Source organism: Sesamum indicum, linkage group LG9 (genome assembly GCF_026168435.1).
Source record: "Sesamum indicum cultivar Baizhima isolate 11 linkage group LG9, ASM2616843v1, whole genome shotgun sequence".
NCBI lineage: Eukaryota > Viridiplantae > Streptophyta > Magnoliopsida > Lamiales > Pedaliaceae > Sesamum > Sesamum indicum.
In genome coordinates, this window is record NC_142665.1 from 15,476,241 (window position 1) to 15,502,629 (window position 26,389).

A 26,389-nucleotide genomic window follows, 5' to 3' on the forward strand; every position below is an offset into this window, starting at 1 on the left:
TCGAATTGGGCTCGAAGTCGACGATTAAGGCGAGCTTGACTCACCATACTCACTGCAAATAGAAAAAGGGATCAGTTAGAGATAAAAAAGATTGGTATACCAGACAGAATAAAATCTGGGAAATTGTATCACCTAAGGAACCCTCCACCTGGAGGGGAGCAGGTGTTAAGTGAGCAAGCCAGAGGATTTCTTCTACTAAAAGCTTCTTCGGATTATACCGATAGGTGGTAATGCTGCTTATTTGATCCCCATCTAAGCCCTCACCTTCGATCACAGGGGTCGGTTTATCTACCTTCCAATCAAGGGAAAAGGGCCACTCGCGACCGCTAGGAGTTTTGACAAAAATGAATTTAGTCTTCCAAGGGCCAACATTGGAAGCAAGGGGATCAAGGAACCTACACTCTTTGCGAGAGGTTAGGTAGAAAAAACCAGCATCCCCAGACCGTGCGGAAGTCGTAAAGGAGTACAATGACTAAAAATTTTCAAAACTTGGCTCAAACCTATGTACTCGCATGACGATGATGAAAAGGATAATATGCCGAATCGAATTGGGGGACAATTGCATAGGACATATATTCAGACGACGTAAAATATGGGCTACACAAGGAGCTAAAGGAAAACGCAACCCAGCTTCAAAATGCTGTAAGGAAAAAGAACAAAAGCCCGGAGGAGGCTGGTGCATACGGTCAGTAGGTTGGGGGATAATTATTTCATAGTTAGAAGGGATAAAAAATTTTTCCCTTATATTTTGGACCTGTAACCTCACAGTACTAGATATCTCCATCCAGGGGTTTCGCTGCAATGTAGAGGGGGAATACTCGGGTGCAGGAGCTTCGTTAGAATTAGATCTAGTCAGAGGAGTAGGGGGGCGAGATCTACGTCTAGAAGGCACTAAGTCTCTAAGGAGTATATTAGATGGAGTAGAGGAAGAGACAGCAGCAGAATTAGATCCTATGTCAGAAGTGTTAGGAGAAGACATAGTACCTGTCAATGGAGATGAAGATCGAAAGCTGATGAGGAAAGTCGACGAAGAAGGCACTGGAAGAAAGCAACTGGAGATTGAATTTTTCAGAACAGCAACGTTCGGGAGCAGGGGAGAAGGAAGGAGCAATTTGAAATGAATTTGTATATATATTGCGAGGAAGGCGGTTTCAAATTCGACCGTTGTCCAACCAACAAGCGACATCTGTATTGTAAAAAAGGTATAAATTGCAGAAGGGGCCGATGAGCGACACATGTAAGCTCGAAAACACTCCGAGATCATCAGCTCAACAGTCGGACGAGACTTTTCGACTTCTAGGGTGATGTCACTCGAAAGTGGGGGAGTAATGATGATGGTAATTCTGCAAAAGACCAATATATCCTCCGGGTGAGGGTAAAAGTGTCTGCATACTCTGAAGGTATTTGACCAAGAGTCAATCCCTTGAGGGTTACATATTTAGAGCATACTTGATGCCTATAAACGGGGACACTTAGCACCATTTATGGGGTGTGGACAGTGAACATGGGGACGTGAATAAACCTGCCAATACGGCGGGATAGCAGGGAGATAAAAGGGAAAAATCTGAAGGGAAAGGTAAGTTTTTTTTTAGGAGTTGGTTTTTAACATTGAATGCTATCCTGAAAAAAGGGTTATCACTTTGAGATGAGAACTGACTTGAGCGTCGGAGCATCTTCGCCGGGACACATCCCGGCTAAGTAATGTTCGTTTCTTGTTTGCAGAGTATTGTTGAGTACGCACGTCAGGCTGCTAACTAGCTTGGGAAGAAGCTGAGTTTTCGAGCCGGATCAAATGCCACATCCAAAATTGCCATCCACATGGCAAAAAACACCCCGATAATTGTTGTGGCGGATCTTCAATCGATTATTATTTGACGGACAAAAATTACGATAAAATTATAAATTGTAGGACTAAAATTGTCAATACGTTATCTAAAGGCTCGTTGACAGGATCATGTTTGACTAATTTCCTTTTCTATATATTGTGCACGATCAAGTCCCAGCATCCCTTGCAAGCATCTTTGGATAGCAAATTGCAAATGCAGAAATAAATAACGAAGGGGGGAGAAAAGGAGATGCCTACATTGAAAATAAGTTAGTGCGATTCTCCTATCTACCTACAAGTGTACAATAAGACATTCACCCCAATGTGAAGACAAGGGAAAATAGAGAATTCATGCATGACACAATATACTCATTCTCCAGTCTGGACATGTGGGGTAATCTTATTATTCTCTGTATGTCAATGTTCAAATGACTGTTTCAGTCGAATTTGAATAAACTAAACACGATCAAGCTTGAATAATAATATTTGTTTTCGACTCGACTTGTGTCTTGTTATGTGAAGTATTATTTATTTTAATTTTGTAATAGTTAATAATTATGGTGATAAAAATTAATAAACGATAATTACATTCCCCTCCTATGCGGTTTAGTATAATTATATCTAGATCCCTATAATTTGAAAAATTATATTTAATGCCTTTAAAATTTGCTTACATCTAACAAATAAGTTCCATCATTAGTCGAAGATAAACGAATTTGCTTATATTAACAAAAAAATAAAAAAAAAATCTAGATTTATCTCCAATTGACTTATTACTGATTTATCGTAAATCAAATAAGTGTTTTAATGACCAAATTACCCTCATACAATATCATAAACCATTGCTTCTACAAGTAAAATATCAAAATATTAGCTAGATTTTGTTCAATGGGGTGAGTAAACTGAATCTATCATTGCATTTTTTATTAAGTTCAATAGACAATAGCAATGAAGTGCCCGAATTGGCAAATTTGGTTAATTATATATATGTATACTGTCATATTACTGCAACCTGGTGATCATGGAAACTCTTGCAAGAAAGAGAATTACTACTTCTTGCATATGTCATAAACCGAAAGAGAAATAATTACAGAAGCTGAAGCAGAAGCCCCCATACTAATATGGACTACTGTAGGCCATAAAAAAACTATGGCATATAGCACATTAAGAACTTAACCTTTTCACAGTTAATTCCTCTATATCCATATAGCATTAGCATTGATGAGCAATGGCTTGAGCTTGCCCCTTATATAGAGGCTCATGATCTCATTCGATCCACCGATGAATTGCTTCCCTATGAACACGGCCGGCACGCTAGGGTTGCACCCTAAAGCCATCAATGCCGTCTCTATTTCATGTCCATTTGGGAGCTCATCGAGCTCATGGATCACAAGTTTCGCCCCGAATCCACGGATAAGTGTTGTTACGGTATGGGATATGCCGCAACTGGTTTTGCTGAATATCACCACTGGATGCTCAGTCCCTAACTTCATCACCATGTCCATCGTTAGTCGGAAAAAACGTGAATTGTTTGAGCGATATATGTAGTAAGGATAGCCAATATATGTGTGATGGTGTGATGCGAGGCTCGACTCACTATCTTGAGTTAACAGATGGGCTCCCACGACGACCTCTTTATATAGGGGGAACGGATCGAAGAAGATATCAGAAAATATGCTTGGATTGTGGCTTTGATCGTTAGATGATAAAGGGTTTGAGGTGTCATGAATTGCAAGTTGCATGCAAAGGAATTGTTTCTGGAGAATTGCAAGAGTATAAAGGTAATAACCTTTATGATATTCTGCTGGAATATTTTTTTTTTTCTTTTCTGGGCTAACGACGTCGACAAAATATTGCTATATTGATGGGTGTCGAATTCACCAAAAATAATTCCTACGAACACTTTTGTAGATGTGTGAGTAGGGTCGAATCCACAGAGATTGGTTTTGAATTAATTCCTTCAAAAACGAAAATAATTAGGGGGAGTTTTGATTGTGAAGAAGAATAAAACTAAAAAGCTAATAAAATTAGAAGAGATAAATATAAGAGGAGAGTATTCCAGTTAAAGACAGGATCACGCTTAATTCCACGGTTGATCATCGATGCAAAGATAACAATTATTCATGATAGATAAATTGGTTATGGCAATTGGTACGACCTAACGACCTCACCTTTCCTTACCTTGTGGATAGTCAAGGAACGTCCGTTGACTAAATCCCTAATCAGTAAACAACCTTGGGAACGTCCTCAAGATTTAATTTACCGACAGCATTAAGAACTAGAAAGGCCCAATTCTAACCAATAAATTCCTACGAGGATTTATTTAAGTTAGATTGTGCATTCCCCACAACATAATCGAAAACTTCTACATAATCAATTATGTTGTGTTACCACTAGTTATCGAACTAAACAAACAATTACGGATTTGAAAGTTCAATTGGCTAGGCAAATATTCTTGACAATAAATCAGATTATTTGTAATAAAAGCACAGAGAACAACACAAATACCAATACGAATAAAAGTAGAAAGCATAAATTAGATCTCACAACCCGTTGGATTTAAGCGTTCACCAAGTCTTCAACCGGAATGAGAGGTTTAGCTAGACATGCTCATGGAAGAACGCATGAAAAGCAAAATAATATAAAAACGTAGAGAAATAAAAGAGTTCAAAAGTTGTCTCTTAAAGTGAATTACATCACCTATTTATAATAGCTAGATACCTAGTTCTACTAGGATTAGAAGTAGATTCCTAGTGGAACTAAAAGACTTATAGAGATAAAATTATAATCCTAGTTAAACTCTTCCTTCATCAGAGGTAGTCCAAGCAGTTCCAAACTCCTGCCAAAAATTGAGTTTGAGTCTTGTTTAAATTTCCATTTTGGTGCTTTTCTTCATTTTCCATTCCTTTTGTCCTAATGCTACAAAATAATATTTAATTAGGAGCATTTGGTCACAAAATAGGATAAAATATTATATAAAATAAGCACAAAATGCGATCCTATCAAATATCTCCCCACTTAACCCTTTGCTCGTCCTCGATGCAAAGAAATAGAGATAAAATAGTTGAACAAGTTCAAACTTTATGGATCGCAGACGAAAGTAACAAGTAAGAATCTAGTTGAGTGTTCAAAGAATGACACATCATATGATAAAAGACAACTGAATAAGTTTCAAACAAGTTTTCACAAGATGATCTTCATGAAAACTAAGCATGGAAAACAAGTGGACTATGCTCTCACATCTCCCAATCTCTCAAGTGTTTTTGGTTGAGTGTTTCACTCAAATGCTTGCTATGAAAATGCTTCACCATAGGCTTGATTATACACCAAAATCTCCACCACTTATAAATATGCACACACTTGAATCAAGAGGTCTTATATTTTGGTTGTAATGGGGCTTTGGTTTGGGGGTAGGAAAAATAAGAAAAAATGAGGTGAAAATCCAAGGAACTAAATTAGAGCACCAAGTAATAGATGTAGGAATCCAAGCTTTTCAAAATTAATTTATCTCATACTCTTTCATGTCCCACTTTCCTCGACTTGAGCTATGCCTTTCTTTCAAAGAGAGAAAATATATTTTTTTCTTCTCTTTTTTTTTTTTTGCCTTCCTTTTCTCTTTTTTTTTTCTTTTTCTCTTTTTTTTTGTAAGGCATTTTCTCTTTCATTTTTTTTTTTATTTAAGGCATAGAACAAGATTTTCATGTGACATGTTAGCTCATAAATGTCCTTTACAATAATTGAGATATCCCCCCACTTAATGTCAAAACATATACTTAGAATACATCTTTGTTTCCTTGACGCTCTACTAGTCCTTGGAAGGGCCAAACAAGGATAATAAAAAGACGGTAGAGTTTGTTTATACTTGGGGTTGCATAACAAGGAATTAAGGCTTATAAGGCTCAAATGGGCTTACTAAGGGGATTTGTATGTAGGTGGTCTTTTTAAGCTAAAGGGGTTTTTATCCTAGCGCCTAATCATTTTCAAGTGTATGCATAAAGATGTGGCCTCGATATGGTTCAAAGCAAGTTCTAGGAAGACAAAATCATGAAGCATTATCTCTCGAGAAAAGAAAAATTGTAGATTTTTATGAGTGTATAGGCTCAAAAATTCCTCTCTAGGTAGGTTATGTCCACCAATTTTCCACATTCAATTTTCAAATTAAATCACCATTTGCAAAAATAAGTTCTTAACTGTAAGTTGTCAGGAGTCATTAGATGCACATCCTTATCACACATTACCAAATTATTACTTGATTAACCTAAGTCTTTGATCATAAAGCTAGTGTGAGAACAAGATAAAATAATATTTGCTTCAACAAATATGGAAGGGGTAGCAAGCATCAATCAAAATAATTAATCCACCAAGACTCATTTTCTATCAAAACAATCAAAACACCTTCCCCCCACATAATTCCACATTGTCCCCAATGTGGTAAGCATGCATATCTAGGACGATAAAATAAGAGAAAGGGAGAAAGAGAGCGTCCCTTAGTGATTCGGGAGTAGGTGGTGGAACTGCGGGAGCTCGAGAATTGTGAGGCTTTGAATGAGAAGGAGAGTCCCTTGTGGATGCTCATACCTTTTGACCTGCAAAAATCGATTTTAGTGGTATCACAACATTCACAAGAGGTTAGATGAGAGAGAAATAAATAACTAAGAAAAAGAAAAAAGGACATGGGTTGCCTCCCAAGAAGCGCCTTTCTTTAACGTCTTTGGCTAGACGGGATGGTGTTTCTAGGTGATGGTGGGTTCCATGAGTTGTATTTTGTCTACTAAAGTTGATTGGAAACCTTCGTAGAATGGTTTAAGCCTATGCCCATTCACCGTGAACACTTTTTGAGTGGTTGGACTTTTGATTTCAACTGCACCATGAGGAAAAATATGAGTCACAACAAAAGGTCCAATCCAACGAGAACGCAGCTTACCCGGAAAAAGTTTAAGTTTGGAATGAAAAAGCAGCACTTTTTGCCCAACAACAAAGACTTTTCTTGAGATGGCTTGATCATGGAAAATTTTAGTCTTGTCTTTATAGATCCTTGAGTTTTCGTAAGCGTCATTTCGAATTTCCTCAAGCTCTTGGAGTTGCAGTTTTCTTTGACACCCCGTCTCATCCATCGTCATGTTGAGTTGTTTGATTGCCCAAAAAGCCCTATGCTCAAGTTCAACAGGAAGATGACAAGGTTTACCAAAAACTAAACGGTACGGGGACATACCTATTGGAGTCTTGTATGCAGTGCGGTAAGCCCATAACGCATCATCCAAGCGAACGCTCCAATCCTTGCGATTGGGATTGACCGTCTTTTCAAGTATGGACTTGATCTCACGATTGGAGACTTCGGCTTGACCATTTGTTTGCGGGTGGTAGGCAGTGGAGACTCGATGAGTTACATTGTACTTTTTGAACAAAGCACTTACCATCTTATTGCAAAAGTGAGTCCCTCGATCACTAATGATGGCTCTAGGCATCCCATACCGAGAAAAGATGTTAGTCTTCACAAAATCTATGACAGTTTTAGCATCATCCGTACGTGTGGCTTTTGCTTCAATCCACTTAGATACATAATCTACCCCAAGAATGATGTAAGATTTACCAAAGGATGAGGGAAATGGTCCCATAAAATCAATTCCCCATACATCAAAGATTTCACACACAAGTATGGAGGTTAGGGGCATTTGATCACGGGGACCGAGATTTCCCGTCATTTGGCAATTCTTACAAGATTTGCAGAATAGATAGGAATCCTTAAACAAATTTGGCCAAAATAAACCACATTCTAACACTTTCAATGCTGTTCGTTTAGGCCCAAAATGCCCCCCACAAGCATGAGAGTGACAAAATTCAAGAATAGATGTAACTTCGGATTCGGGTACGCACCTCCTTATGATTTGATCTGAGCAATACTTCCACAAATATGGATCGTCCCACACATAGTACTTTGCATCACTTCTAATTTTTTCTCTTTTTGCTCTAGACAAATCATTAGGCAAAGCATTAGTAGCAAGGAAATTTACTAGATCAGCGTACCATGGGATTATTCCTTGTGTGGCGAGGAGTTGTTCATCGGGGAATTCATCTTTTAAAGGGGGTGAATGTCCGTCGATTATTAATCGACTGAGATGGTCGGCAACGAGATTTTCCGCCCCCTTTTTGTCCTTAATGGTTAAGTCAAACTCTTGTAGTAAGAGTATCCACCGTATGAGCCTTGGCTTTGCGTCTTTTTTTGACAAGAGGTACCTAAGTGCTGCATGATCAGAATAAACAATCACTTTAGTACCAAGCAAATAAGAACGAAACTTTTCTAAAGCAAAGACAACAGCTAATAGTTCTTTTTCCGTGGTGGTGTAATTGCTTTGAGTGTTGTCTAACATCCTTGAAGCGTAGTAGATGACATGAGGGTCCTTTCCAACTCGTTGGCCTAGAACGGCGCCAATAGCATGGTTGCTTGCATCACACATGACCTCAAATGGTAGTTTCCAATTTGGAGGTTGAATTATTGGTGCGGAGGTCAAAGAATCTTTCAACTTGTCGAATGCCAGTTTGCATGCTTCATCAAACACGAATGTCTCATCCTTTTGCAACAACTTGCACAGGGGTTGAGTTATCTTGGAGAAATCCTTAATGAACCGTCTATAAAATCCTGCATGACCAAGAAAAGAGCGAATCTCCCGCACACTAGCGGGGTAAGGTAGGGATTTTATGACATCAATTTTAGCTGGATCGACTTCTATTCCTTTAGAAGATACGATATGCCCCAAAATCAAACCTTGATCAACCATAAAATGACACTTTTCATAATTAAGCACAAGGTTCTTCTCTATGCACCTTTCAAGAACTTTAGCCAATTTTCCCAAACAATCATTGAAAGAATTTCCATAAACAGTAAAATCATCCATGAATACCTCTATGAATTGTTCCACATAGTCAGAAAAAATGCTTACCATACATCTTTGGAATGTGGCGGGTGCATTGCATAAACCGAAGGGCATTCGTCGATAGGCAAATGTGCCGAAGGGGCACGTGAAGGTTGTTTTGTCTTGGTCGGCTGGTGCCACGGGTATTTGATGAAAACCTGAGTAGCCGTCAAGACAACAATAATGAGAACGCCCAGCTAACCTTTCTAACATTTGATCAATAAAAGGAAGTGGAAAATGATCCTTTCTAGTGGATGCATTGAGTTTTCTATAATCAATACATACACGCCAACCATTTTGAACACGAGTGGGTATCAAATTTCCAAAAGAATTTTCAACCACAGTGATACCCGTTTTCTTAGGCACAACTTGAGTAGGACTTATCCATTCACTGTCAGAAATAGGAAAGATTATACCTGCATCAAGAAGTTTTAAAATTTCTTTCTTTACCACTTCCATCATAGGCGGGTTCAATCGACGTTGTGCCTCTCGTGATGGTTTGGCTCCTTCTTCAAGTAGAATCCTATGCATGCACGTAGAAGGGCTTAGCCCCTTGATGTCGGCTATGGTCCAACCAATGGCCTCTCGGAACTCTCGAAGCACATGGATCAATTTTTCCTCTTCTAAGGAGGAAAGCTTGCTAGAGATGATCACCGGTAGAGTGTCGTTTTCTCCTAAGAAGGCATACTTTAGATGCTTGGGTAATTCCTTCAACTCCAAAGTAGGTGCCTGCAAGATAGAAGGGACAAGTTTAGTATGAGATTGTGGCAATTCAATGAAAGCAAGATTCGAGGGTAAAGGTGGAAGGGCTTCAAATTCGAAGACGCTTTCTCCTATGTTTGGATCGAGTGCTATAAAGTCCTCCAAAAGTTGCACTTGTGTGGGTGTGAGGCTCCTTTCTAGCACTAACTTGGCGTGGTCTTCATTATCATAATTTGTCAATTCCTGCACAACAGGGTCAAGTGCATCCAAAAAGAAAGCAGTAGGTACATCACTAGGATATCGCATGGATTCATATATATTAAATCTTATAATTTCACCATCAAATTCCATAGTGAGAGTACCATTGTGGACATCAATTTTTGTTCTAGCGGTTTTAAGAAATGGCCTTCCTAACAAAATAGATGTAGAATTGGGGGAGTTATCTTCCCTCATATCTATCACAAAGAAATCAGCAGGAAAAACCAATTCATTAACTTCTACTAAAACATCTTCAAGGACTCCTTCAGGATAAACAATAGAACGATCAGCAAGTTGAATCACAACACCCGTTTCTTTTAATGGACCAACATTCAAAGATTTAAAGATAGTAAGAGGCATGACATTTATAGAAGCACCCAAATCACACATGGCTCTCTTAATACCTATTAAACCAATTTTACAAGGGATAGAAAACATACCAGGGTCTTTGCATTTGGGGGGTAGTTTTTGTTGGAGAATTGCAGACACATTCTCCCCCATACTTACCCTTTCATTGCCTTTCAACTTTCCTTTGTTGGTGCACAGTTCTTTGAGAAATTTGGCATAGCGGGGTATTTGTTTAATTGCGTCAAGTAATGGAATGTTTACCTCCACTTTACGGAAAGTTTCGAAGATTTCCCTCTCTTCTCCTTCTTTTTTACCCTTAGCAAATCTTTCCGGGAAGGGTGGTTTTGTCACCAATGCCTTAGGAATGTCATTGCTGGTTTGTTTGGATTTTTCAAGCTCTTCCTCTGTTGTGCCTTGTTGTGCGTCTCCATGCTTAATGCTAATTTCGGACTGTAGCTCTTTTCCACTGCGTAAAACAATAGCACTAGCATTTTGCTTAGGATTAATAATAGTTTGGGAAGGAAACTTACCTTGAGACTCCAAACGGCTAACGGAGGAGGCTAGTTGGCTCATTTGGGATTCCAAATTTTGTATGCTCGAGCGGGTTTCTTGTTGGAATTGTTGGGTGCTCAAGGCGAGTGTCTTCACGATATCTTCCAGAGGCATACTATTATTGGGATTGGCTTGAGGTGGTGGTGGTGGTTGTTGGTGTGGAACCCTTTGAAAGTTTTGAGGTTGATTGCCATACCTCAAATTTGGGTGATCTCTCCATCCGGGGTTATAGGTATTGGAAAATGGGTCATATCTCCTTTGTTGTTGCCCAGAAAATCTACCAACGGCGTCAGCATGTTCGGTTGATTCTTCGTGAAGTGTAGGACAAGCGTCGGTGTAATGTCCCGAAGATGTACATATCCCACAAGTTTTGGCTTGTTGAATGCTTCCCCCTATAAATTTTTCAACAAGAGAAGTAAGTTTATCCAAACGTTCATCAAGAGAAGTACTTACCTCGTTTACCCTTTGTGGGGGGTTGTCGTTTCTATTACCGAATTGTTGATTATTAGCCGCCATGGTTGTGATTAGTTTGCGTGCTTCAGTAGGAGTTTTGTCATACAAAGCACCTCCACTAGCTGCATCCACCAAGCTTCTATTTGCCTCAGACAATCCTTCATAAAAATATTGAATTAGAAGATGGTCGGGAATTTGGTGATGAGGGCAACTCTCCACCAATTGTTTGAATCTTCCCCAATACTCATAGAAACTTTCACCGGAGAATTGGCGTATTCCACTTATTTCCTTCCGGATGTTTGTAGTCCTTGAAGCGGGGAAGTAGTTCTCAAGAAATAGTTTCTTGAGTTCGTTCCAACTAACAATAAATCCCGAAGGTAAGGAGTAGAGCCAATCTTTTGCTTTATCGCCCAATGAGAATGGAAAAGCTCTTAGCTTGACTTGTTCTTCGGTGACTCCTTGAGGTCTCATGCCGGAACACACCACATGAAATTCCTTGAGGTGTTTGTGTGGGTCTTCACCTGCAAGGCCACGAAAAATGGGAAGTAAGTGGATGAGACCGGATTTAAGTTCAAAATCAACATCTAAATTAGGATATTCAATGCAGAGTGGTTGTTGATTTAAGTCAAGCGAAGTCATCTCTTTGATCGTTCGTTCGGGATTTTGGGCCATGACTTCGTCTTTAGAGTTGTTAGACGTGGACACGTCTAACTCAGAGTCTGCTGCTGGTTTGGAAGAAGTAGAAGCCTCTTCCTTGTGTTGCTTGGTTTCTTTTCGGAGTCTACGAGTAGTTTTCTCGATCTCCGGGTCAAATTTAAGTTCACCTGTACGAGAAGAACGTGGCATAAAACCAAGTAACTAGAAAAAGAAATTAATTTAAAGACACCAATCCCCGGCAACGGCGCCAAAATTTGATGGGTGTCGAATTCACCAAAAATAATTCCTACGAACACTTTTGTAGATGTGTGAGTAGGGTCGAATCCACAGAGATTGGTTTTGAATTAATTCCTTCAAAAACGAAAATAATTAGGGGGAGTTTTGATTGTGAAGAAGAATAAAACTAAAAAGCTAATAAAATTAGAAGAGATAAATATAAGAGGAGAGTATTCCAGTTAAAGACAGGATCACGCTTAATTCCACGGTTGATCATCGATGCAAAGATAACAATTATTCATGATAGATAAATTGGTTATGGCAATTGGTACGACCTAACGACCTCACCTTTCCTTACCTTGTGGATAGTCAAGGAACGTCCGTTGACTAAATCCCTAATCAGTAAACAACCTTGGGAACGTCCTCAAGATTTAATTTACCGACAGCATTAAGAACTAGAAAGGCCCAATTCTAACCAATAAATTCCTACGAGGATTTATTTAAGTTAGATTGTGCATTCCCCACAACATAATCGAAAACTTCTACATAATCAATTATGTTGTGTTACCACTAGTTATCGAACTAAACAAACAATTACGGATTTGAAAGTTCAATTGGCTAGGCAAATATTCTTGACAATAAATCAGATTATTTGTAATAAAAGCACAGAGAACAACACAAATACCAATACGAATAAAAGTAGAAAGCATAAATTAGATCTCACAACCCGTTGGATTTAAGCGTTCACCAAGTCTTCAACCGGAATGAGAGGTTTAGCTAGACATGCTCATGGAAGAACGCATGAAAAGCAAAATAATATAAAAACGTAGAGAAATAAAAGAGTTCAAAAGTTGTCTCTTAAAGTGAATTACATCACCTATTTATAATAGCTAGATACCTAGTTCTACTAGGATTAGAAGTAGATTCCTAGTGGAACTAAAAGACTTATAGAGATAAAATTATAATCCTAGTTAAACTCTTCCTTCATCAGAGGTAGTCCAAGCAGTTCCAAACTCCTGCCAAAAATTGAGTTTGAGTCTTGTTTAAATTTCCATTTTGGTGCTTTTCTTCATTTTCCATTCCTTTTGTCCTAATGCTACAAAATAATATTTAATTAGGAGCATTTGGTCACAAAATAGGATAAAATATTATATAAAATAAGCACAAAATGCGATCCTATCATATATATGACAAATTTTCTACTGTGTACGTGTCCCCATTAATCTTTTACCCTGTTTTGATTTTTGGTTTAGACATATATGCAATCTGAGAATACCACGCACCGTCCAAATTTTCAAGATTTGCAAAGGCCGCTGATAACAGGAAAAGGTGTTTGCTAAGGTTTATCAGCTTGTTGGACATCTTTTTCATCCAGCTAAAGATTCTTATTGCTGCTGATCACAACAAAAAAACAGAAAGTAAAGGTCTGTAGAACATATTCCTAACGACTCTTGAGATTGCAAAAACCTAGAATAAGATTAAATGTCCGTACGTACTGGAAGAAGGTACTGGAAGACCACATTCTCCAGTACAGTATAGAGCACCAAAAAGCAAAAAGAACAAACTTTTTCTGAGTCAATCTCTGTTGCATGCATTAGAGATATGGAGGATTATAATGTGCTGTAATGGTTCTTATCCTCATCTTGATTCTCTAGCTACATTTTCATGATGTTAATATGGTTACTAAAGCGATCGCGCGTGCGTACTTTTATCACGAGTCATGAGCTCTTGTATTCCTGTTGAGGTGAGTCTCAACCGTTGTTTGCCAAGACTAACTGTCTAAAGATTATATATTAAAAAAATTAAATAATTTTATTTCTAAATATATTAGCTAAATATCAAAATCTTTAATTTCATCAAATATATAAAAAGATAGGCTTAAAAATGTATTTTTGGTCTGATAACTCTAGCATTTTTGCGTTTTCGTGCTTTATCTTTATAAGGTAACAAATAGGTTCTGTAACTTTTTAATTTTTCATGATTTGGTCCTTTCAGTGCCAGAATTTACAAATGATGCGTGCAATTTCATGACGGACCCAACAAGCTTGGATTCGAGCAATGAACTTGCACCAGTCGAATAAAAGAATTTGGAAAATGTGACCTGCAAAACAACACGTTAGCATTTTGAGGTCAAGTTAGTCTCGAATTTAGGAATAAATAATCATAAAAAATAAATCGTAATGAGAAATTGAGATATGATTAAGAGATTTGTAGACGAAATTGTGATAAGAGTGCAATTCGATTGCTAAAGCAAGAATAGAAGGTGATTTTTCAGATTCTAAAGGGTGTCACAATCGAGGGACTGAACCTATATATTTAGAGGGGTGTCCCCTCTGCTGGACTCTCAACACCACCTTTACCCTCAGAAAAATGGGTCAAAGTACATGTAGATAAGAGTTGGTTCGATCTTATCTTCAACTAATCACCTCACAACAATATATGTTTGTCTAGGGGAGGACTCCTTGCAGGTGAGGCTCCTATTCTGCCAGGAGTCCCTCTAGGTTTAGGAGTCCTGGATCTTGGGGGCACCTCCCTTCTTTTGGGTTGTCCTGGTTGAGCCTTGAATGTGAGGCTGTTACATGGAAAATGTTTACCAGGCCTCCTTCTTGGATCAGGTCCATGGTTATTCCATTGGGCTACCCCCTTTTTGGGTTGTTTGGTATTCCCATAAGACACTAGATAGTTATTCCGTCTAGTTTCCACCACTTGTTCTAGTCTTTTCTTCTGATTCTTGCACTAGGATTGGGTTAGTCACCTCCAATTGTCTATTGGACTGAGGTGTACTACTGATGTAAATCTTTATTTGATATGCAAACTTTTACACCAATCTTGTATTCTATGACCTTGGAACTATCGACCATTGTTTGAGATTATTTCTCAAGGGAGTCCAAAAAGGAAGATGAAATTTCTCCATATAAATTTCATCGCCTCTGCTTCTATAATATGGGCAAGTAGCTCAGCCTCCACCCATTTAATGAAGTAATAGAAGAAATTTTCTTTGACCAGAAGCCATAGGGAAAGGCCCCACAATATCCATTTCCCATTGTGCGAAGGGACAATGTGATAATATGGTTGTGAGGGGCTCTACAGATTGATGTATTTCTGGAATTTCTCGCATTTGCTTACTAACTGCCGTGCATCTTGTTTCATGGAGGGTTAGAAGTATCCAACCCGCAAGGCTTTATTGGAAAGGATCTATGTTCCTGCATGCGCTCCACAACAACCACTATGTATGTCTTTAAGAATATGTGTTCCAGTTGGTAGATCGGTCTTTCAGTCTTACTGCCTCCCACGTATTATCAAGGAGGTGTCCCTCTTCGAGCCATTGGGTAATAGGCATCCTTCAATCTCTTATGGAAGATATTGCTTGAATACTAGACAAAGTATGGTGCTTTTGGTCTGGGGAGGTATTGTATGGTTATATGCCTCGTTCTGCAGTCTTCTAAAGTACTAGTAAGTTTCGAAAAAAATCTGCTTTAATATTTTCCTCCCTTAGGATTTGAATAAGTTGAAACCTCTCGAATCCTGTCTTTAATTATGCAATCTGTTGGAAGTATTGTATCGTATTTTCTTCTTTAACTTCGTATGAACCTTCCACTTGTTTGACTATGAGCTGTGAATCTGAATAAGCAATCAGATGTCTAGCTCCTACTTCATGCGCCATTTTAAGACCTGTCACAATTGCTTCGTATTCAGCCTTGTTGTTGGAGGTTTTAAACCCAAATTTGACGACGAATTCTAAATCTTCTCCTTGGGGTGAAGTAATGACTATCTCTGCATTGTTGTCGGGGGCAATTATGAGATATCATATTAAGTCAATTCTACTGATTATTTCACTAGTCATCCTGATGTATCCAGTTTCCCTAGAGTTTGCTTCAAAGGAAGGTTTGTCTTTACTCTAATGGGATGTGAGAGAAAATAGAGACGCAGTCTTCTAGCTGTAATGACAAGTGCAAGGGCCATTTTCTCAATAGGAGTGTATCGTTCTTATGCTCCGTTGAGTACTTTAATGATATAGTAAATCGACATTTATTTTCCATCTTCACGAATGAGGACAGAGTTGATAGCTTGGGGGGTGGCTAATAAGTATACATAGGGGGTATCCCCTGGAGACGGTTTCACCAGTAGGGGGAGCCCCGCTAAATATCGCTTGAGTTCCTCAAAGGCTTGTTAACATGCAATGTCCCATTCAAAATTTTTCGCCTTCGACAACACTTTAAAAAAGGGCAAATTTTTTTCCACTTACTTAGAGATAAAACAGCTGAGTGTTGCGACCCTCCCACCAGTCTTTGTACTTCATTAACGTTGGAAGGTGCTTTCATGTACAAAATGACCATAAACCCCAGGAAATGTCCTGTTTTTACTTCAAGTGCGCATTTTTCAAGATTGAGCTTTAATCGATAGTTCCTTATAATAGAGAATGTTTCCTCTAAGTCTACAATGTGATCTTTAGCCTCCTTGCTTTTTATTAGCATATCATCCATGTACACCTCAATATTCTTTCCAGTTTGTGAACAAAATATTTTATCCACCAAGTGTTGGTAAGTGGCTCCTGCATTCTTTAGGCTAAATGGCACTGCTACATAACAGATTCGGATTAAATTTTCATCCCTATTTGCTTCATTTTAAAAAATATAAGGGGCTAATTTAAAGCATTTTCAAAAACACAAAGAGGTAAAATTGCTATTTTTTTTCATAGGGGGATAATTTGCTCTTTTGCAATATCACAAGGAGGTTCTTTGCATTTTTTTCTATTGTAATCCATCGAGGTCTGGTGTAGTTATACATAAACTTTCTATGGTTTGAAAAATTACATCTAAACATTTGTTTCCATCTACTAAATAAATCCCTCCAGTAGTGAATATTCATAGAATTTGTTGATATTAGCAAAAAGTAGAATAAAAATCCATATTTACCTCGATTGACTCATTACTAACTTACTATAGGTTAAACAATTCAATTTCATTACTTTTCTTAAGGAAAATTTTAGAGAAGACAAAAAAATAATAATATTTAAAATGTTTGGACTAAATATGCTAAGCCCAAAAGTTTGGGACTATATATATGAAGAGGCTAAATTGTATTTACTGCCTGGTACATTGGTAGCTGGCATTTTAAGATTCTTGCTAAAGGGGTGACAAATTAATTTAACTTATAATTGAATAATTTTTAAAAATTAGAGGACTCTGGTCACCCCTGAATTTTTTACCTTTTCATAAGTTACCGATGTGGATGAAATTAGAATTTTTTAAACTGAGATTTTGCTGACTACGCATCCAATCGATTAACCCCCTAGCCATATAAGCAGTGATTAAAGTGCATTTATGCCCTGTATGTTCGGTAGGAGGTGGCATTTTAAGCACTGTAGGTACAAAAGACTGATATTTCTGTGTACTTGTTTCCCGATTTGTGAATAATATTTTAGCCTCCTTTTTGTAAACTTAGAATGTGAAGAACTTTATATTATTTTGTATATGAACTCTGTTCCAAACATTGTTCTCAAATTACCATATTAATACATCTTGACACTTATTTCGAATGTCTTATACCATGTTGTTAGCTTACACTGTAACCAGACAATCAAATTGACATACGTAAAAGTCATTTACCAAGTGAAAACAATGTACTGATACACATAATCTGATGACATAAAAGAAAAAAAAAAGTTCTGAAAGCGCAAAGTTAATGAATTAGGTAGGGGTACATACTTAATTGTTAGACCTTTGTCACTGCAATTCTTAAAATGCCACCTCCTAATATACAGGGCATACAAAGCAATGTAGTAATTGCTTAAGTGGTTAGGAGGCTGATTGGATGCTTTGTCAGCAAAAATCACAATTAAAAACAACCCTAATTTCATCTACTTCTACAATTTCTGGCAAATTATGAGACTCCGGTGACGGAAATCCTCTAATTACTAAAAGTTATTAAATTATGGATTATGATTTGCCACTCTTATAATTAGAGTCCTTAATTTGCCACATGTTCTAAAACATAGGACAATATATTCAATTTAGCTATATATGATGATCCTTTTATCAAATGGGACTAAAAGTACAATATTACTAATTAGGTTAATGGCCATATGTAATGCATGTGCTAGCTATCATTAAAATTTAATAAAAATCTAATTATGGGACTAACTCTGTGATTTTTCTTAAATATATGGTATGAACAATAAAATCTCAAAACCGTAGTATAATTTGGGTAGATGTTATATAAGGGTGATTTTTTATAACCTTTCTTTCTTCTCAGCATGTTAAACTTGGATCAACACCATTAATTTGTGGCACACTTTATGTATATACAAATTTTATAAATATCATTTAAAATAAAATATTATTTAATAAAATATATACAAAATAATAAGTTAATATTAAATTTGTAAAAGAATGGTGACTGAAAAAATATGAAAGAATATTAAAAGAAAAATAAAATAACTATCAAAAGATAATGAGAGTGGGAAGTTAGATGAAAATTTTTAAAAAATAAATTAAATGTAAAAAAGAGACATACCAAAAAAAAAGAGAGACACCAAAGAGGTGCTCTGCCTTAATATATAGTATAGATTGATAATTTATGGTACATTCTATGTATATGAGAATTCTGTAATACTATTAAAAATAATATATATATATATAAAATATTTATTGATAAAGTATATATAAAATAATAAGTTAATGTTAAATTTATAAAAAATATATTAACAAAAAAATGCATGAAAAAAAATAACTATCAGTAAGAGAGTAAGACGTTAGATGGATAAATAAACAAATTAAATTAAACAATAAAATAAGAAAAAAAAAAGACACCAATAAGATGCTCGTCCTTATTATAATATAGATATGCGAACAAAAATATTTTTTCGTTCTTTAATTTTACCCCCGTTGATTTACTTCTTTAAGTATAATTTTTGTTAATTTAGTCATTCAATTTACAAAAATACGTAAATATGGTCTGTTATATTTTTTAATTAATTTTTCAGTATTTATCGTCAGAATTTATCAGGTGTTTTGGTCGGAATTTTCAACTAGGATAGAAAATTGATGTGGTGGTGATGTTATAAGTGATTGAAAAATTTTGTTGCCAATTGGTCAACAAAAATTACGTCGAAATGCTCATTATGTCACTTGAACTACAACAAACACATATTATTTAATTACGATTTTTATATAAACTAATTTAAGTAATTATTTTATATATATATATATATTAACTTATTTATAGATGTTTAATTTTTAGATAAAGCGATAAAAAAATTATAAAATATATTTTATAATTTTATATTAAACTCTATAATGTGTGTAAAATTCGTGTAAACTATTGATAATTTATCGGATAAATGTTATATTTGGTCCCTTAAGTTTTTATTTAGAATCAGTTTAATTCCTCAAGTTTATTTTTTGATTCTAGCAACCTTTAAACTTTAGTTTTTGTCCCAATTTAGTTCCACTGATTATTTTTTAGCAAAAATGTGGCCGAATTTTGACTCTTCGGAGAATAAAATGGTCAATAAGTTTGACTTTATCACTTTAGTCTCTTAAGTTTGTAAAATTATCAAATCAGCCCTTTTTTAAATTAAAAAAATATTTGTTTTAATATTTTTTATGCTGATATGTTGTAATTATCTAATTTGAATAATAAAAAAATTCAACTCTTGCCAGCATGATAAGAATATATTGCTTAACTTAAAATAAATAGTCTCTTTTTCTTGTCAGTAGTTAAAAAAATTAAAATTATGAATAAATAAATTTTATAAAACTTATCTAATACGAAAATATAATAAAAAAATCTAAGTCAATAATTTTTTGTTTTAAGAATGAAAGATAAGTATAAACAACTAAACCTTAACAATATTCATTAAATATTTCGATTTTCGAATAAAAAGTTGGCAGAGTATATCTTTTAATTAATTTTTTTCGTGGATTATATATATATATATATATACATATAATTTATTTTTAGAGGTTTTCTAAACATATAGTTCCATTTTATAGAAAGAAACCTCTTAATATGAATTTTATATATATTTGAGATCCATCAAATAATTTAGTTAAAAGTACATTCCATCAAATTGTAGCTGTTAACATTTAATAAATATTTTTAAAATTTAATTTTATTAGACTTATCTATAAATCCTAAAATTAAAAGATCGACTCAGATTTTTTAATTATTTTTTCATATTAAATAGGTTTTATAAATTTTATTCATAATTACGATTTTTATTGTCACTTTTGAACATGAAAAAGAAAAAAGAGAATATTCGATTTTAAGTTAAACAATATACTATTATTATATTTCCAAGAGTTCAATTTTATTTTTATACAAAGATAATTATACATCATATTCACCATATAAAAATAAAAAAAATGATTTTCTTTCTAGAAAAATAAAAAATTTGATAACAGGCCTCATGTACAAATTAAAGCACATTCTCTTTTGTGGCTAAAATTGCGAATTCCGACCACCGAAGACTAAATTTACACATTCTTGTAAATTAGAGGACTAAATTAACAAAAGACCATAAGTAAATTTACTGGTGCGTAAAATTAAAAAACAAAAAGAATAATGTTCCCTAACTTGTTAATTGAATTCAGTGCTGCATGATACATAAAACAGTGCACATATATTTGTGTGAAATAAACTTGAATGTTTGTGATCATTATATATATAGATCATAAACCAAAAGAGAAGTACATAATATATTGAAGAAGAAACCCTCACATCCATACACTAATATGACTCCTCAAATACCAACTCCAAAAGAGCTACTAAAAATTTTAACATAATAAGATATATATATATATTAACTATAAGCCATAATTAAAAATACATGGCATATAGCAAAAATGTGAACTTTGCTCCCTTTTCGCCCTTATTTTGTGATTTATATCCATATAGCATTGGCATTGATGAGCAATGGCTTGAGCTTGCCCCTTATATTGAGGCTCATGATCTCATTCGATCCACCGATGAATTGCTTTCCTATGAACACGGCCGGCACACTAGGATTGCACCCTAACGCCATCAATGCCTTCTCGATCTCATGTCCATTTGGAAGCTCATCGAGCTCATGGACCGTAGGGTTCGCCCCAAATCCACGTATAAGTGTACTTATTGCGTGGGATATGCCGCAATTGGTTTTGCTGAATATCACCACCGGCTTCTCCGTCCCTAACTTCGTCACCATGTCCATCGTTGGTCGGCAATATGTGAATTGTCTAAGTATATTTGAGGCTCGACTTCAGCTTGAGTTAACGGATGGGCTTCCATGACCTCTTTATATAGGGGAATGGATCGAGAAAGATGCCATGTCTAGTCGGAAGATTGCAGAAAATATGCTTCGATTTTTGGCTTTATATCATAAGATGATAATGGGCTGGACGTGTCATCAATTGCAAGTTGCATACATAGGAATTTGTTGTGGAAAATCACAAGGGTATAAGATCACCTTTCTCATATTCTCGAATATTTTTCTTTCTTGGGCTTTAAAGGTTTCGAAATACTGTCACATGTTTTCTACCAAACTTCATTATCATATAATTGGACAATATTTTGGGATATTATCATGGATAATATTTGAGTTGATTCTTATAGAACATCATGGTATTGATCAATTGTTAGATAACTCTGATTTTTCTTGTAATAATAATAAGAAAAAAATTATAATTTTGATTTTGTAACTGTAGGAGGTGATAATTTTAATTCGGCTGCAATTCAACTTAACAATTAAGTCTTATAATTTTAAAGACAAGCATATTACGGGCAAAACTAGCGGGAAAATGCAATCTTGAGGGAATTTGGGGGTCACGTAAGGCACACATGCCAACTTCCAACCAACATTTTAATTTCCAGAGGACTTTGATCCTGATGTGTCAATGTTTTTAAAATTATAAGACTTAATTGCCAAATTAAATTGTAACAGAATTAAAATTATCACCCCCCATAATTACCCTAAACAATTTCTTAATTATTGTTAAAATTTGAAGTGTGGGGAACAGAGTATATTCATGGCAGTAAATTAGAGAAGGAAAAACTAGGCTTCATTCATCCAAAAACTCAAGGACTTTATTCATCAAAACTCTCAAGTACTAAAGTTACAGAGATGTGAGGTTATATATAGAGAATAGAGTTCTAGCTAAAGAAGAAAACTAACTCACTTTGAACTGTAGTTGGCAACAGACTCAACAAAAATTAAATACTGGGATTCTAATAAAAACAAACACTGAGAAAAAAAGAATAAGTATGAGCAGACTTGATAAGTACAAACAGAACTTTCTACAATTATAACTCATCCAAATTTTGGTTCCATAACCAAAGAGGGTGATAATTTTAATTATGCTGCAATCTAATTTAGCAATTAAGTCCTATAATTTAAAATAACTGTCACAATATTAAGGGAAATATCAGACAAAATTGCAAATCTGACCGGAATTTGGGATTCACGTGAGACGCGCATGCCAAATACCGGCCAAATTTGTAATTTGCACCAAACTTTTTTCTTAAGCTGCCATTTTTTTTAAGCGGTAGGATTTAATCACCAAATTGAATTTCATCAAGAATAAAATAATCATATTTATACTTACGAGATTAAAATTATAATTTTTTCGGATAATAAGTATCATTTAATATATTTTTCAGATTTGCAAAGGCTGATACAGATAGCGTATCTTCCCATATTTCAAGCCAATTGTAAGAATAGAAAACGTGTTGCTAAGGCTTATCTCATTGGGCATCCAAAGATTCGGACACACAAACAACAGATATATAGAAGAAAATGAAAGTGTATGTATGTAATAACATAATATTCAAAACGACTCTTGAGAATGCAAAGAAGCAGAAATGATAGAAACGTCCGTACGTACTTGAAAGAAGGTACTTGATACAAACCCTAAAAAAGCTACTTTTCGAGTCAATCTCTGTTGAACTAATTTCAGATGATGTGTATTTGAAGTGGAAGATTATGTTGTCACTTATCTTATCCTCATCATCTTCATTCTCTTGGTACGTTTGATGCTTCTTTCAGCTGTCTTATACCTTTTCGATAATAAGTCAGCTCTGCATATTGCCCTCGCACAATATTGATCCGGATTGGATTGTTTACTGTAATTCTTGTTGCATCTTTTCTTTTATTTTATATAAACATGTTATGTGTATAAAGTAAGGTAAAATTATATTTTTAGTCCTGTAATTTTAAGTTGTTAGCATTTTTAGTACTATAACTTTATTTTTATATTTAGTTCTTAATTTTTTTTGACGAATTTAGTCGTGAACATATCACATTTGGTCATTTTTTGCCAAACTTAGTCCTGTATTAATAATTTTGGTCCTATGACTCATAGTTACAAAACAAAAAATGAGATCTATTACCGTATGAAGGGGACTAAAATTGTAAACACGGAACTAAATTCGACAAAAAAGGACAAAAAGTGGTATGCTTAGGACTAAATTCTTTAAAGAAAAGGATTGAATGCGTAATGGAGTAAGTTATAGAACCAAAAGTGCTAACCAGCTAAAGTTACAAAATTCCATAAAGTAATGTTGTCAATTTCATCTAAGAAAAGTATTTTACACTTGAGGTGGAATAGAAAATGCAACAAGGGAATCCAATTCATCACAATGAGAAGGCTTTTTACATGACCTTTTCCGTTAGTTTTTCACTGTTCAAACTAACTTTGCATGGAAAAAATAATGAATTGGACTAAATTTCGATGCTCTGATAAGTTTGGGACCAAATATGACAACCTTTCCCTATCATTATAAAAAAATTATTTTATGGGAATGGCTTTTTTATTAATTTGTAACGGCTTTTTGTAACGAAAAAGCCTACCGCGCTAAACGAGGCGTTACAAATTTTTTGTGGCGGCTTTAGAGAAGACCAATACAATTGTAACGATCTTTATAATGGCCACATGTAGCCGTTACAAACCTATTGATATGGAAAAAAAGTAAATTTGGAACTGCTTTTGTAACACTACAAGAAATCATGGTATCAGAGACGGAAATTTAGAGACGGAATGAAATCCGTTTTTATCAAAGATGGATTTAGAGACCGAATTTTTTATTATAAATTATTAATTATTTTAGAGATGGATATATAATTTCGCTAAAATATGTTGTAACCTGTCTCTATATCCATCTCTGACACTATTAAATGATTGCTTTCAAAATCGGGATGGCTGGCACTTAATTTTTTTGGTTATTTCCATCTCTATTTTCGTGGCTAACTTTTTCTTTAATTTAGCCACAGAAATTTCCGTCTCTGATGTTGTAATTAGGAATTTTTTTAATTATGAAAATATTAAAATACAAAAATAAGAATTTTTTATTTATGGAAATAATAATTAAGTTGTAAAATTTTATATGACATGATCAAATATATATATATATATTTGTATAATTATAATGTATTATTTAATTTTAATTAATTATAATAAAACTAAACTATTTGTACTCCATCCAAATGCTTCTATTGATGATAAGATCGAATGTATGTCAAAACTTACATATAGAATTTGATTTTCTACTTATTCGAATTTAGAATCAATTTTAATATTTCATGCTTTGTTTGTACTCTACGTAATATTATAACATCTTCGTCTTCTCACACTGCAGTTTCTTTTCAATTGTATGATCTCAAGCAGCAAGGTTTTATTGGGAGGCAAGAGGTAACAATTAAAACCTCATAGTCATTATTAGTGTTTCTGGGGAAACATGACTTTCTTGAACCGTGAATCTTGCTGTGAGTCATAAATATTTTTCTATGGCTGTCAATTTCTGAGTGCCAACTATATTCTGTTGGAAACTCTGTGCAAAATAGTTTTTCTCTTTCTAAAATAAGACTGTGAGGACATGCGCTCTAATGCTAAGAAGACGGAAGAAGAATTTTCAAGACGAGAAGAAGAAAATAGAAAATTGCTTGAAATTGCTCTTGAAGAAGCTCGAAAGAGGGAGGAAGAGGCTCGATAGAGGGAGGCAGACCTACAAGAATTAGTTCGAAAATTACTTCAACATGTGGGATACACAAACCATCAATTTGCTGGTGGATCAGGACAGCAGAAGCAACAACATTCTAGGAAAGATCATTAGTTTATTTTTTTTGTTGGTTGTTTATGACTTAGTTTATGTTGATTTGGGTTGTATTTTGACTTACGTTTGTTGATTTGGGGTGCATACATTGATATTATTTGGTAGTATTTGGATGATACAATGATATTAATTATATTATTGTTGGTTGTATTATGACTATCTTTTTTGTTAATTTTTATTGTTCTTGGTTTGAAAATTTGAATTTTGGTATTGATGGTATAATGACCAAGGTATTAATTTGGGCACAAAAATTAAAAAATCTGCCAAAAAAACAAAAAACAATTAGAGACGGATTAGAGATGAAAATCGTAAGGTTTTACAAACGGATTAGAAACGGATTATTTTGTCCGTCTCAGAGACAGAATTAGAGACAAAATTAACAAACAAAAATTTACCTTTAGAGACGGAAAGTTCTGTTTTTTATCGAAGGAATCAGAGACGGATTGCCTACGAAAATCAGAAACGGATTACTCTAACACTTTGTTCTTGTTTGTTGACAGAATTAGCGACATAAATGTTGAGTCTCAGAATTAGAGATTTTGCGGTTTGAGATCCAGTGTGATCCAATTCCAGGGGGAGTTGTAAGCTTTGCCCTTTGGTAACCCCTTTTCTCTACCAGCTATTGTTTATCCCTTGCAGCCAGTTACGTGTTACGAGGTCTAGGGGTGTAAGCCAGTTCAACCAGTCCTTCTTTCGCCATTTCTTTTCTTACCTGATATTGTAGATGGCAGAATATGAGAATAGGCTTTGTTAGGGGATAATAATAATACCTATAGTATAGGTCTTCCCTTCCCCAACCTTTTTGGTAGTTGCCAGTGACCCTCTTTACGTAAAGTGCCTTTTTGTGGAATATTCATACCTTTTTGCGAGTCTTTCAAGGAAGCTAAGGCAAGCTAGCCTATCGATCTAATTTGACGTCCTCCTTTTTTTTTGGTGGATCTTCGAATGTTTCCGTCGCTAATATTTAGCCACAGGGCTTTCATCCACATACTGCGGCAACGGTTTTTCCTTCGCTGATTCATTTTACAGATGGAAATCATAGTTTCATTCTGTCTCTGATACCCTGTTTTCTTGTAGTGAAACTGCTCAGTTGAATTTGATTTAACTGTTATTGTAACGGCCTCTGTAAAATATTTAGGTATAGTTGTGTTCAATATTTGGAACAGTTTTTGTAATACTTTTTATAACGGGTTTGAATTATATTATATCTGTTTTTTCCACTTCATTTGTAATTATTTTTTTCACTGTTTTTGCAACGATTATTGGAACGACCTAGTTCAAAATTAGTAAATTTTTTTGGCACATTCTTTTTAGCAGCCTGACAATTTTATCTGTTCTTGGTGTGTTACAAAAGTCGTTATAAATGCAGTTAGAAAAA

General features: G+C 35.1%; 1 protein-coding gene and 1 pseudogene across 1 annotated transcript; both read right to left on the bottom strand.

Moving 5' to 3' along the window:
- Window positions 1–2,841: 2,841 nt before the first annotated feature.
- LOC105171259 (monothiol glutaredoxin-S6) lies at window positions 2,842–3,458 on the bottom strand. The gene has a single exon (XM_011092313.3). The coding sequence runs from the start codon at window positions 3,328–3,330 to the stop codon at window positions 3,022–3,024; it is 309 nt and encodes a 102-aa protein (XP_011090615.1). The 5' UTR covers window positions 3,331–3,458; the 3' UTR covers window positions 2,842–3,021.
- A 17,093-nt stretch (window positions 3,459–20,551) lies between these two features.
- Window positions 20,552–21,226, bottom strand: LOC105171260 (monothiol glutaredoxin-S1 pseudogene; annotated as a pseudogene).
- Window positions 21,227–26,389: the final 5,163 nt, after the last annotated feature.